At 35.6% G+C, this 14,673-nt stretch overlaps 1 protein-coding gene across 3 annotated transcripts in view; it reads left to right on the forward strand.

The window, feature by feature from the left end:
- GPC5 (glypican 5) overlaps positions 1-14,673 on the forward strand; it is a 663,584-nt gene that overhangs the window by 333,802 nt on the left and 315,109 nt on the right. The window contains exon 7 of one of the 3 annotated variants that reach the window (XM_065056843.1): positions 2,996-7,182. The exons of the other annotated variants lie outside the window; for them this stretch is intronic. Coding sequence (XP_064912915.1) covers positions 2,996-3,004 — 9 coding nt within the window. The 3' untranslated portion in view covers positions 3,005-7,182. Of the gene's footprint in view, positions 1-2,995; positions 7,183-14,673 lie in introns of those variants that run through there. 3 annotated transcript variants of the gene reach the window in all.

The raw sequence follows: 14,673 nt of genomic DNA on the forward strand, positions 1-14,673 counted from the left end.
GCTAAGATGCTGGCATAGCAAGTAATCTCATGCAAGTTGCCCACGTTATGCCATGTGTGCCATGTGGTTCCCAGAACCAGGTCAGTTCAGAGGCAGTTCTGTCTGCCTTGACAAGCAACCTGTGCCCTCTACTTGTGCCTCTGGCCTTATAAAATCACTTCAACTGGGGATTCCTGAAGTGTGGATAAACCAGGAAACAGTAAAATAGCAGTGATGGAGGTTAAGTCAAAAATACGTATCTGTACTAAACCTGCCAGGTCAGTTCACCAGGGTGTGTAATCAGAATGTGTCTGAGTGATTAGATAATTGTTTCAGTTGTCAACATATGAACGCTTGTGTGTTCACTTTGAAATGCGCAGACATGTATATCATGAGAGTTTTTGGTTGCTTACAGTGGTTTTTTTTTTTCCCCTCTGCTCCCTTGAGCACTAGCAGACATATAGGAAAAAAAACACCTTAACATCTTGGAAAGCAATTCAGAATATGCAGAAGTCTGAAACAGTAATCATAGAGCCTGCTCTTATATGTGAAGTGTTTGCCTCTTTCCCTCTGCACTCAGGAGGCAAATTGCCATTACAACATATGTTTCTCCTCTAAATTTTTTTTTTTTTTTTTTTCTTTTCAGTAATAGCATCACCAGTGGTCCATACTTTTTCCTTAACTGAAGCAGATGGTTTAAAGGTCCTGGCATTAGCTGCACTGATTAAAATTAATAAATAAATACATTCTAGTCTGCTGATTTCTTTGGCTTCATGCCTATAGGCAATAATGGCTGATTAGGAAGCATTTCACTGAGAACAATATGAACCACGAATTCTAAACTGAGTTGTGCTGTGGCTTACTTAAAGCTCAAACAATGAATTTAAAAGTGGAAAAGCTTATTTGAAAGTGAAAAAGAAAATACCAGCTTTCAGTGGTATTTCTTCATGTTTTGCATAAACAAGTTTCACATAGTTCAATTTTCAAGTCTTCTCCAAGGAGGCTGTAACACATATTAATGTAATGTATGTCATACCCTGGAATGTCTGTCTGTGATTCCTCTCCTATTTATTGATTTTTATTTCTCACAATTACTTGTAGTCTGAGTTCTGCATACTAAATCATTTATTCACTTTTACAAAGGATAGATTTAAACAATTATGTTCTTCTACTTAAAAATTTTGCTATGTCTGACTACTCCTATTTCACACTTTTGGAGCTTGATTCACAAAGCTTTGTAATCAGATATAGTCCTTTGATTGATTTAAACAAGCTTTGCATCAAGCCTTTTGCTTTTCATTTTTTAGGAGTAGATCCTCAATGAGACTAATAATTGCAATAAAGAGTGTAAAAATTTACAGTTGTAGACTTCGCTACTCAGTTTTACCAAATCCCCTTTTGTATGAATTTGAGATTCAAAACTTTGGGCAGTATAACCCTGGGTATCAACAACTATGTGACAATTACTGTCCGAGTCATTTGTTTGGCAATATTCTTTTTGTAATATGGGATTCATGTTGATACATGAAATATGGCCCTGCTAGATTGGGTGGTTGTATCCATACTAGAAAAATGCACAGGGTCAACCTAAGCACTCACATGAGATTAACTTCACTGTTTAAATGTTAATATGTTCTTTGGAAGTCACGGCCCTTGCCATCAGATACAGTCTGGAGGATAATGAAGGTGAAGGGCTGCCCAAGAAAACAGTATTCTGGGGGAAGAAAGGAGGATTGTGGCCAAGAACTGACCACTGGCCACAGTTCCTTCATTAAATGGTGTGGGCATCCTTCCATGGAGTCTACAGAATACAAGAAATTACACAAGTAAATCCTTGCAAGATGCTGACTTGAGAAAAAATTCCTAAACCCAGAGTGAAACAAGTGTCAAGACAAAACCTGTTCCCCAGTCTTCCAAATATTTTTTTTAAATCACAGAAGTGATTCACATTTTACTGGTTACATTTCAAAGATTCCATGGCAGTCTTTGAAAGTGTTCTGCTTTCTACTGTGCCAGCATTAAAATGAGTCCTCAGCTTGTAGACTATTTAATATACCATTGATACAGCTAAAATTCAGCTTTGTCAATATGCGGTGATTTTTCTTTTATATTTAGAATAACAAATAGCATAATTGCTTAGTATTACTGATCAAACACTAACTTGTCATAGAATTCTATAGATGCTGTCACTGCCTATACTTTCTGCTTTTGTCTCATACAAAAATGTGATAATTCACTTTCACGCCCTGCATTCAAAGCAGAGAAAATAAAGTGGCTCTGAATTTGGCTGCAGCCTTTAATGGTTTCCCATTATTTCTTGTACTTGCTTTTTCTGTCGAATCTCTCAGCATGCTGATTGTTTTGCAGAAAGACTTAGAAGCGAGTGTGGGTCAGTTTCAGGAAAAATGAGGTTATGCTATAGTGTTCAAATGTGAAGTTAAAGATATTTGGTAACATCTAAGAGTTATTTGATATTAATATATTTAATTTGTTTTTTGGGGGTTTATGAATGATGAAACTGCCTGGCAAGAATGCAACCAGTCATTTTGTGTTCCATTTTGTTTGCCAAGAGTTTACTCTGTTGTTAAATCAGACTCCTGGAATAAACACAATATCCCAAAGAGGTATTTGCAAGGGTTAAACAAGGTTTCCTGTGTTTTGTTCTAATAACATGTCACACTAGTATGTTTGGCTTAGTTTTTTATGATCTTCATGTTGCAGGAAGGAAAATCTGAATAGTGTGATGGTAATTGACACAGAGATATTAAAAAAGCAAACTGATGGTATTTTAAAGCTAGATAATTACTTAGAAATAACTGAATAATTGATTAATCACTTAGAAATACCTGAAAAACTGAATAAAATAAAAACATATGTTCTTTCAGGTTTTGGGCTGCATTTTGCCTTGAAGTAGAACTATCACTGTTGATAGAATTATTCCACTGGTACATTTGGCTGCTATTTTGATATTTTTTTCTGTTTGCTTAATATTGTCTTCACTTTGTTATTGATTTAGGAGGATTAACAATTTGGAGCTAATATGCTAGACCCATTTCATAGAATCATAGACTCATAGAATCATTCTGGTTGGAAGAGGAGCTCAAGACATCTGATGTCACTCTGCAACTTCGGGGATGTAAATAGTAGCCATTTCTCTCTGTTTTCTGCTTGAAAAAAATGCACACAATTTCCAAGTCTTTCTCTCAATTGTCCACATTTGCTGCAGACTCTGAGGGTATTAGTGGATATTTATTACTTCTTCTAAAGCACTCTCTAGGAATCATTTAATGAAGGAACCAAAGAAACTGCTGTGTAATCTGTTAATATCAGCATTTACAATGTAATTAAGATAAAGTGTTTGAAAATGAAAGTCTTATAGTTTTATGTCTAATTAGTTTCTGCTGATTGCCACAAAACATTTGAAACTGTAATAACTAAACAGAATAATTAAAAACATGAAATGAGGCCCCAGTGTCTAAACTACATGGGTGAAATTATGTTCTCCTAGATCATCTATTACTCTGAGGTCTCTTGATAAAAAATGTCTGCTCTAATATCTGGCCTCCGTTTTGATATTCGTGACTTACACTACTTGGAAGTTGTGGTGAAAGAAAACAAGATAGTGACTCAATTAAATAACAGAAGTAACAATAGTGTGAAAGCAGATGTTTTATATTATGCCAGAACAGATTTTATTTCAAAATCTGGTGGGCTACCGCAATCTTTGTCATGTTTCTGATTACTCTGTTGGAGCTGAGTATTTGAAACTGCCTCAAATGAACAATTTTTCTAGGTATTTTACTGTGTGTATCCTCATCATCTTCTGTGACTGCAAATTAGAGAGTAAAGAGTTTTTGTCTAAGCACAGTAAAAGATGGCAAAACAAATATTCATTCCTTCCAAATTGTACCTGTTTTTGCAAGACAGGGAAGATGTGGATAGCTGCATATCATTCTCCTTCTTCTCTTGCTTTCCTCCTTTTCCAGTTAGTGTTACAAAACCACCCTCTACAAACATGGATGGCTTCTGTAAAAATGTACAAATATCTATTTCATGGCTACTCATGTTGTTATTACAAATGAGTGCACACTTGATGATATTCTAAGACGTTTAAAAGCGCATCTGCATTAGTATTTCAATGTGTATCTGGAGTCCACTTGGTTGTCACCACTTGATGTAGAGAGGAATCTCAGAACATACAAACTTGATTTATCTTGGATTAAATTTAGCTGGAAGATGCACTCCTGGAGCAAATCTAATGCAATGCAGCCACAAAGGAGAATCCAGTACAAGGGACTGCACCATAGTCTCTCAAAAATAGAAAATTGAATATATGAAAAGAAAGGAGTAGGTTGTCAGCACCAACTGCTTTGCTGTTTAGTTCTCTTTCTGTTGATCCACAGAAGTTGCTAATGGAGGTGCAGTCTTACAGCAGCTAATATAACCAAAACTGGGGATCTCATTATAGGATTGAATTGCTATATGTCAACCGTACCACTTACTAGATGCAGTGATTATGAGCACAAGTATTCTTAATCCTTGACGAGAAAGATGATGCGTTAGTCTAGCCTTTAGAGATAAAAAGCTCACCTAATTCAAATAATATTGTATCAGCTAAAATAATCCACTTTAGACACTTACCTCGGATTCGCTGATACTTAAGGTGAGATTCATTTCGATTCAGCATACTGCAGTTGTGAGATGGAGACCTTGATTACAGCAGCAGTTACCATTTAAGAGAAACAGGAGAAACAGATGCAGTCTCTTCAGTTGCTTATGGTCTTGCTACTGCTATGATGTGTGTAATGAGGATACGAATCTAAAACATTGGAGTATTATCACTTAGCTGATCTGAATATGATAATTGCTGACAGGTTTTTTGTTTGTTTGGTTGGTTGTTTTTTTTTTTAATTTTTGTTTTCTTCTCTCTTATTGTATCTGGGATAACAAGGATAAACTTAAAGAAGCTGTTTTTTCTTTATGTTCTTATTTGTCAGGAAATGAACTGACATTAAGTCTACCTAAGGAAAATGGGACTTAATATTGCCTATTTTTACTGCATTGGTGCACTTGAACTGAAAAAAGCTCATGGGCATATTAAAGAGGTCTTGTGTTAATATTGAAAGCTGCAGAGGTAGATTGTAGTTTTCAAATAAAAAATGTTTAGGAGGATTTCTGAAGATATAAAGTTGACAGGAAAGACATTCAGGTTGTATGTACTCTAACAAAATGAGCGTGCTTGAGCTTGTTCTCCATTGCTGAGGCCAACTGCCATGGAGCTGCTTGGTTTCATATGGATGCTCTTGCTCTCCCTGAGCAGGGAGTCTACACCCAAAATGACAATTGAGATTGGTTTTCTGAGTCTCCTGACTTCTGAATGAACCCCAGGGTTGATTCAGTCTCTTACCAAAGAGGATACTTTGTGATTGTCACGAGCTGAAATCGTACTAGCAATTACAATATACAGACCATTGTATTCCGATGCCCAAGGTTGTGTCCTGTGCTGCTAAATGTGCATGCTATGGATGAATATTAGCATGGATGTAACCTCAGTGTTCCACTGTTTGCTTCTACTGGATATGGGACAGTCAGGCCACCAGGACTGGGGGTGCACCATGCAGTGCATCTTCTCTGCATTTTAGAAGCAGCTACTGGGATGAGAGTCCTGGTTTTCACACAGTCTTTTTCAGAGCTTGTGACAGTTCATAAAGTATTGTCAACATTTATTAGAATTCTCTCTGTGTGTTGATAATGTAATTTGAATTTTTTTAAGTTACTGTGACCATTGTTACATATTTGCTTTATAATTATTGTTATTATGTGATATTCTTCCAATAAACGAGATATTCATATATAGCAAATAAGAAAAATTTTATGTCATTTAAGATGGAATAGATTTCCAGAGTAAAAAAAAAAAATCATAGTATTTTGTCAGGTTTGCTCTGTGAAATATATTTTATTCATATGTCCCTAAGTTTGAAAACATGCCACGTCATTTGTACATTTGTAAATTTATATAAATCTAGACAGTCTTTTTTGTTTTTTTCATTACCTTACTTTGAACAAGGTGAAGTACCATTCTTTAGGTCTTCTTTTGTTTTATAAAAAAACCCCACAATTCCTAAATCACATGTTAATGTAACCAATATTATAATGTTGATATTGTTTATTTCTTATTTATTTGTTCAACAAACATAGTCTGCTTATTTATGTAGGTAGTGAATACAGTAGAGATGTGATTAAGAAACATGTTAGCCGGCTGATAAAAAGTTTAGGCTTCTTCTCATTGCAGACCTTATATTTGGAGGAATCATTCTTTCTGTACCATAATCCAAAGGAATTAATTCTTCATGTTTGCTTAATTAAAGGATCCTACAAAGCAGAAACAATGCTGAATTACTGTATATTAAATTAATTTTGATGTCTTATAACTTATTAGTATAGACCAGTGCCCGAATGGAACTGTGTGCACTTTATGCACACACAAAATTATAAGATTAGAAAGCTTGTGCTGAACAACATGGCTTCACATCTCAATATTATTTTATAAGAGACAGCAAATACAAATGAAATCCCTCTGGAACCCTTGGTAACTATGTTGTGCTTCATTTTCTAGAATTAGAAATAGAATATTTATTTCAGTCATGGGTAGTGAAGTGAATTTGTGCACTTGACTATGTGATGTCTAAATCTCTAAATTTTATTCAACCAGTGTTTTGTTTGATAACACTAGTATCTCTTATTCAACGACCTTTTTATTGTATATTTGTAATTAACTATAAATAACTAACTACTTAATATATTGATAACTGCATTTTATTTTTCTCTGTTGTTAACTTATGATTTAACCATCAAACACATAAAATATGCTTAGAGAACTACTTAGAGTTAATTGATAGCCAAAGCTTTTAGGAACTGATGTGAGCACACCAGAAGTTTAGGAAACATTTACCTTAAGCTACATCTGTTAAGTCCCCGTGTAGGAGGGAAGGGAAGGAATCTATAACAAATGTTAGGAACCCAACTGTGAGGCAAATTGTGCAATTTGTAGATGATAGAAGAATAAATGTGGAGCCACTGTGCACGGAAATAGATTGTGGAGTAGATTTTCTTCTATATTATTATTATTCAAAATGGTATTAATGCATTTTGATGCTTAAAGAAATTGTTTGGACTGTTTAGGAACCATGTAGCAGAACCAGTGAGCACATACTATTACACATGTTTTCCACAGACCAGTGCAATACACCTGGGAGGTAGATGGCATTGCTAGAGCAACAAAGAGAAAGTGGACAGTCCTGAAAACAAAGACATTAGTTTGCCTTACTTTGCAACATCTGCCATAAATGTTCCACCTAAAGGATGCCCATCAGTTGTAATTAATACAAGGAAAAGTAAAAAAGTAAAGGACACAGAATGCTTCTTCTAAATGCTGATAGGGCTGGAATCATGAGGCTCCGAACAGGAAAGCAGAGAATCCATTGTAAAAGCCAGGAAGGACAAAAACTAGACTTGTAGAAGCAAATAAAACCTGACATCTTAATACTTTGTTCTAACAATATGCTAATTCTGGAACTTTGGCCATATTTCCCCAAGGCATATAAGCTAGGTATGAATTAGGCCTACCTCCTTCATTTGAGTCCTGTCACCCTCTACTTGGAATAATGGGAGCTCAGTTTCATTAATGGAAGCAGAGAAGAGGAAGTTAATAACAAAATATTACTCCACAAATATATTTTTTTCTTTTATGCCAAGAGCAAACAGAAACATTTGTACAACAAAGCTAACTTTAGGTAAGGACTGCATATGCCAAGAATATTTCACAAATAAAAAGATTAAAAAAAGTTGAAACAAGCAACCCATTAAACACCTAACTTTGACAGCTATAACTTGCCCTACAGACACAGAAAAATAGTTGTGATATGTTGTCAAGAATTAGTTACTTTTTTCCTTTCTTTCTGGAAGGTATAGCTAGGCAAATACTTCAAGATGTTTTGTGAATCTTTGAAAGGTTTAAATTAATTTGTGCTGAATACCTGTAGGTATATCCTTATATTTCTTTCTATAAGAATCCATCTAGTGAACTTCATGGAAAGAATATTACAAAAAAACAAAAGAAATATATTTTTCATACCATATCCTCCCTTCTTTCTTTTCCATTTTATTGAGTCACACAGCTGATCTGGTTCATGCATCAAAGAATTACTCAAGTTCGAATGTTTACTAGTTTTATAACCTTTAATCATCAACAATACTGTAAAATTACTTGGCACTAAGGGAAAGATTTTCTGAATTTAATATCATTATGTGTATGTCAACTGTCTGATCTCATGATTAGCTGAGTTATAAGCAGAGATTTTACTTTAAAGCTTTTGGTGAAATTATTTGTGAAGTTGGTCCAAATCTATGTTTAGATGATAACTGACAACAATGCTATATCTTTCAGCAATAATACAATAACTTTGCTAGAAATAAATGCTAGAACTCTTATTTGGAATTGTCCTATTGAAAAGTCACAGGTCAAGGCTTATTTTCAATTTGACTATGTATTTTATTTTTTCCACCATTAACAACTAATTTTTAGTGAAGAATAGATTATTTGTATGTTATATAGTACATAATATAGAAAAAAATCACGTATTTTTAATAAACTATGCAAAATATGATTGTTTCCAGATTAAAAGAACTATGAAAAATTTAATTTCGCAAAAATAAGGCTGAAATGTAGGCTGAAGCACAAACATGTCCTTGGGACCTGTGTAGTAAATATAATCTACTCTGCCAATATTTACATTTTAATTAGTAAGGTAACAGGTCTTCTCAAAATGTTATACCCAAGAAATTAATTCTGTGTCTTAATTGGCCAGATAATAACCCTAATTTATGTTGACTTCATGATCTGTACCAAATAGTGCATAGTTTAGATGTTTCTTGGGAAGTAGGAAGAAAATAGTGAGAGTATTTTCTAGAGGAAAATAGAAGATTTTAGAACTCTAGCTTTAATGTATGCTATGTGTTTCACTGTTCCTTATAGAAAGAGGGGACAATGTTTACTCTCACATTAAGTGATAATACAACAAGAGTGATGGCTTATATCGAAACTGGTTTAAAAGAACAGAGATATATTGGGGCATATGGGGGGCCCAGCTAACATATAGCCATTGATATATGACAGACTTGCTAACAGTTTGTATTAACTCTTCAGAAATGTTTATGGATTTCATCTTGAGGTTCAGGCCTCTAGCCATTGCTTATTTGTTTCGATTAGTTGGGGGGAAAAAAAAAAGAACAAAATACTTTTGAATTTGAATCTCAACATCAAGTCTGGAAAGTTGTTGCTCTGTGGAACAGAGTCTGAAAAAATCTCTAGAGGTCAAGACAGGAGGAAGGTGATTTGCCTCACAAAGAATGGATATTTTTCCAATGTTGACTTTGTACTGTCATCCTGTATTGGCTGGTGTACACAGGGCTCTAACAGAATTGTAGAACTTGTGCAGTGTGCTGACAAGATATGTGTACCTCCTGTGATCATAGCCATTCCTAAGAGTTTTGTTCATCTTCCCTTAAGGTTAGACCTCTCCTCACACTGAAGAAATTAAACAGAAGATGAATCTAAATAAAATTTTGTTCCTCTATTTGCTTTCTGTTTGCATCAGAAGCACGTAGGTTGCATTGACACTTTGAGGTTTCTTAGGTTTGAAAGATGAAGTTTTGTGCATTTCTGAACTTGCCCTACCCTGAAGAACTTTGTGGCTACCTCGAAGTTTTGCTACCATAGATTCAGAAATAAGACATCCCTCTGCATAACTGTCCTAGAAAGCTCATTTTAGCAAGCATTCTCAAAGACAGCTGAACACGCATGGACTAAGAGTGAGGTGTTCTAAAAAGTGTGAATGCAATTGACTCATGTTAGTTGTCAAATTTGCTGCAGGATCATGTCGCCAGGTCCAAACAGTATCAAGGCTGAGCATGTATTCCCAGTATCGCATGTGCATATACATACAACAGGGATATATGCAGCATACTGTCACAAATGGAAAACACAGTGCTCATGTAAACACAAACAGCACCTATTGCCTTATCCTGTTCACTTTTCTGACTGGTCAAGATGAAAGCCTGTTAGTGGAAAATATATACATATGTGTGTGTGTAAACATATGCATGTATACAGTGTCCCTCCAATAACTGGCCTTTGGACACTTAGCCTGTCTGCTAATTGACCCTGGATCTTTGATCTTGCCTGTTGCTGGCACCTGAACATGTTACCCCCCCCCCCCAGACTCACAGCCCCAGTCCTGCTGCTGGTACAGATGTCCTTTGCCCCCCCACACACACTAGGGATCCCGTCAGTAACTACCCTTAGACACCCACCATCTGCCCAGCAGCCTTGGATCCTCTGGTCTCTAGTGGGCTCACACACCGATGTGACCATGCAAATGGACTCCTGGCCCCTCCACTAACCAACTGACAAACCCTTTGATTTCTCCAGTATGCAGCTCAGATTTACGTGTGCTTCAATACCTGGCTATAGAGCTCTTATGTGACTCTTGAACTAGTCCAGTCCAGTGATCACACAGTGACATATGGACCCACACAACACCAATGAATGCCAGTCGCTCCAGTTGCTAGCATCATGGACACATGGACCTGTGTGACCAATGGTCACCACAACAGCAGCTGGCACTCATACCATCATACATGCATCTACACGGACTATAGAACCTCTCACCCTAAATAGTAGTTAGGGATGGAGTTGAATGAAACAACTAGGCAGGCTGTACTGGTCACATGCAGGGCATGCCCAGACAAGTGTACAGGTGAGGGCCTGTTTACAAATGACTGTCCCTTTTCCTCCCTTTATCCATTGTTCCTCCCCAGACACCCTTGATGTCTCCCTTTCCCTATCTTTAGTTCTTTCCTCACGGCATCTCGTATTAAGTCTTCTATGACACCAAAATGCTCTTCCCTGCATCCCATAATGTGTCCCACATCCCCTAGGAAGGAACCCCTTCAGTCTGTGAAGTGACACATGGAGATCTGCCCACACGGAGTCAGGGTGACAAGTGTCCCCCAGGCCCTGGGGCTGAGACTTTTATAAGAGGGCTGAGGCAGCGGCTTGTCTCTAACTGGCTTATTTGGGTTCCCCTCCAGCCATGGTGTCTGTGTGCTCCTTTGTACAGGTGGAGATGAACATTTAATCACATTTTAACACCAACCTGAGAGAAGAAGATGCTGCTATTTCCCTTTTATCCCCCTGAAATAACAGTTTGATGATTTAAGTGCTATCCTGCAAGGTGGGAGATCCTAGTTCATCTTCTCCCAGTGACAGTCCCTCTATGTCAAAGCTACAAGATCTTTAAGAAGGAAGAACTTTATGTATCCTTCAGTGAGTATAACTTTCAGATCTTTAACTATGAGGTTACAAATCTGTGATTTCTCTTCAACTCTTTAGGCCCATCAAATATTAAGAATTCATTCTTCACTGATGCATTTTTGTAAGAATAGCTTGGGAACACACCTTCCCTTTTCTTAATTAAAATAGACCATAACATAAGAGGTAGGACAATAGAAGAAAATGTGAGTATGAATCACTGCGGACAAGGAAAGGGCTTCAGTCTGAATCTCTAAAACCCTAATAATTAAGATATTGTATGAAAGAAAATGAGTGATATCCATTATTCTATTGACAGAATTTTAAAGAAGTGTGGACAGGTAAATTATTGATTTCTGAGCCACATCTTATTTCCTAGTGCTATGCTTGTACCAACAGTCTTTGCCTCTTGGGGACATTATGAGGATTACTTTCCTCGCAAGCTGGAGCACAACTACTGGTAGTACCCCGTGTTGCAATATACAATACCAGCTTGCCTTAGAACTGCTTTATTTTCTTTGCAATTTATAGAGTAGTATAGCTCCACCCTGGAGCTATACTACTGTATACTTTCTGTAACAGAAATCTGTTAGTATTAGTTTATAAATGTAACTGTATTTTACTAACATCTGTACTATGTGTACCTAAGTGGTTTGTTATTGAAATGATTGTATGTAAAACTCCTGTCTTGAAGATCTTTTAAGATTATAATTTACCAAATGTTAAATTTTAAAAGGTATAAATAGAAATGGGAAGACTGAATTCTAGAAGCTAAACCTCAGACTTATTATTTTTATATATGTTTACTCATATTTTATCACAGGCATTCTGCATTTTTCTGCATTAACACTTGATCTCTTAAAAATTTTAATTTCTGCATAAATTTACATTACAGAACCATGCAGAAATGAATGCATTGCAATAATGAATTCTTTATCAATGTATAAATTGTACTAGCATTTGAAACAAAATTCAAACTCCATCTGTCATGTATTATCCCCAGAGGAGCTAGGATATGCACATATGTAATTGGTTTATGATAAATTGAAAACCACCCAAAATGCTTTACAACAAGTCTTATGATATTTCTTCTGGGGTTTAACAAAGATTTCTTAATTTTATATTAAAGTCTTTAATGTTAGAAATTCATATATTCCTATAAAATGAAACATATAACTGTGTTGAATAGGAGTTTTTAGTATTTTCCCAATTGGATGCTCTGTGTGAGAAATAATAATAATACAATAAACATGTCTTATCTCAAAGGAATGCAAGATTTTTTATGTTTCATAAAAGCTTTAGAATGCTGACTCATTTATTTCTGATGTTTAGTTGTTGGCATGCTTTGTGTGAAATATTTCTGATATGAGGAAACAATTCAATGCTTACTGTTGCTGTGCTACAGAAATGCGTAAAACTTGTCATAAAAATCTATATTAATTGTAAGGAAAATTAATAAACCAAATTATTTTAGATTTCCTCTCAGTTATATATTTTAAAATAGTTTTTCTCTCTCTTTGAGACAGTAAGAAGACTGCCATTGCATGGCTGACATTTACTTTCTTTCCTTCTTTTGTGATTGATCTCTTCACCAGAGTTTCAAGGAAGAAATGATGATACCCTCTGGAAAGAACTTAGTGTTCTATCATTTCATGGTTACAGTTTTTCCAGTTAAATGCTAAGTTTCCTCATTTTCACTTTGTTCTTTTAAATGGTCACCCCTGCCCCCCACCCTCCCCCCCTTCATTTTTCAAAGAGAGTAATTTTTACCAGAATGAGATTTTAGTGCAAGAATTCAGGGAAAAAAAATCAACCATCTTTGGAATATGTAGTGCCAGCTGATACCCTTCCAAAATCAGTAATGTCTGTGTCCATGCATTCTTGCATGGTTTATTTTAGGATGATGTCACTCTTCTGAAGACATTTGTTTTTTTCCATTGACTAGAAAGGTTTAGTGACTCTGAAAGTACCACTTAACTAATCTGCAGAGTAGACAAATCCTACACTGAAAAGAAATGAAACCTCGTTCATGCACAGATGCTTGTTTATTTTTTTCAAAACTGAGAATAGAGCAGGAAATCTGACTTTTAACTTCAATAAACGTCTTTTAGTTAACTTTAGGTGGAGGTGGATTACTCACTAGACTTGATCATCTTTTTGCAGAGACACATGCCTATGTTTACATTACTAAAGCAACATGAACTGACTCTCACCCTAACAACTGAAAAGATAGATTAGCAGTTTTACTGACTTGTGTGACCCCTCAGGCTTTATAATAACTTATTTGTTAGTTTAAGGCTACCCTGGGGCATCTTTAAAATGATCAGGTAATTGAGTCCAGTTTCTATAGGGTACTTTTTGTAAATGTTGCCGTGTTGTGGTTTATTTGTTTGTTTGCTTGCTTTTTAATAAACACATTTTTCATTATATGTGATTTAAACATGGATTTCTAAGTTCTAAAAAATATGAATATGTGCACTAGGTTCACATGTAAAAGAATTGCATTGCTCGATCTTGTTTTTCTGCACTTGTGAATTTGAAGGTCTCTATTGGTATGATAGGTAGGTGATCAGTGAAGATGGATGATTATAAATATACAGCACAGTGGCAATATTTAATAACTATGAGCACATGGGCTAACACAATGTTCTGCTGAAAAAGTACTCTGATTTTCAAAGTAATCAAAACTATCTAATCTATGCACTATTCATTTCACTTTAAAAAGGAAACTGTCCTTTTAAGTCTCCAGAAAACCCAAACAATAAAATAGTTCTGATAAACTGAGTTTGCATGTGCATATAAAATGATCCAGACAAATATACCTGGAATTTTTGTGTGTGCCAGCTATAAGAGTACATGTAACTTTATAAATATTTATACAGGGTTCAAAGCCATCTGTCAACAATTAAAGTATATGTCACATTTAATAACATAGTCTGCATAGATTAGGATTGCTATAATTAGACTATTGCGCACACATTACAGCTGCAAAATGGATGAGCCAGGCTTTCTCAGGAATTTCTAAAAAGGCTTCTTCTATTTGATAATATTCTGCATGGTATTTGATTGCATCTGAATAAGTAATGTCACAGAGAAATAGCATAGGCAGCTACTTGAACATGAAGCTAGCTTTTTTGAGAGAAGTTATAATCTTATCACACATACGAAGTCCCAATGGGATCTAAAGAATAGTTCTATCAAACCTTTATGAGAAGGCTCTGATTGTAAATGGTTCACTTCTTTATGCCCCAGAAAGCTATTCTCAACTAATTTAAGTATCCCCTCCTCCACCACTTCCATACTGCAAGGATACCTTAATTCTT

This window comes from Columba livia, chromosome 1, assembly GCF_036013475.1.
Source record: "Columba livia isolate bColLiv1 breed racing homer chromosome 1, bColLiv1.pat.W.v2, whole genome shotgun sequence".
Lineage (NCBI taxonomy): Eukaryota > Metazoa > Chordata > Aves > Columbiformes > Columbidae > Columba > Columba livia.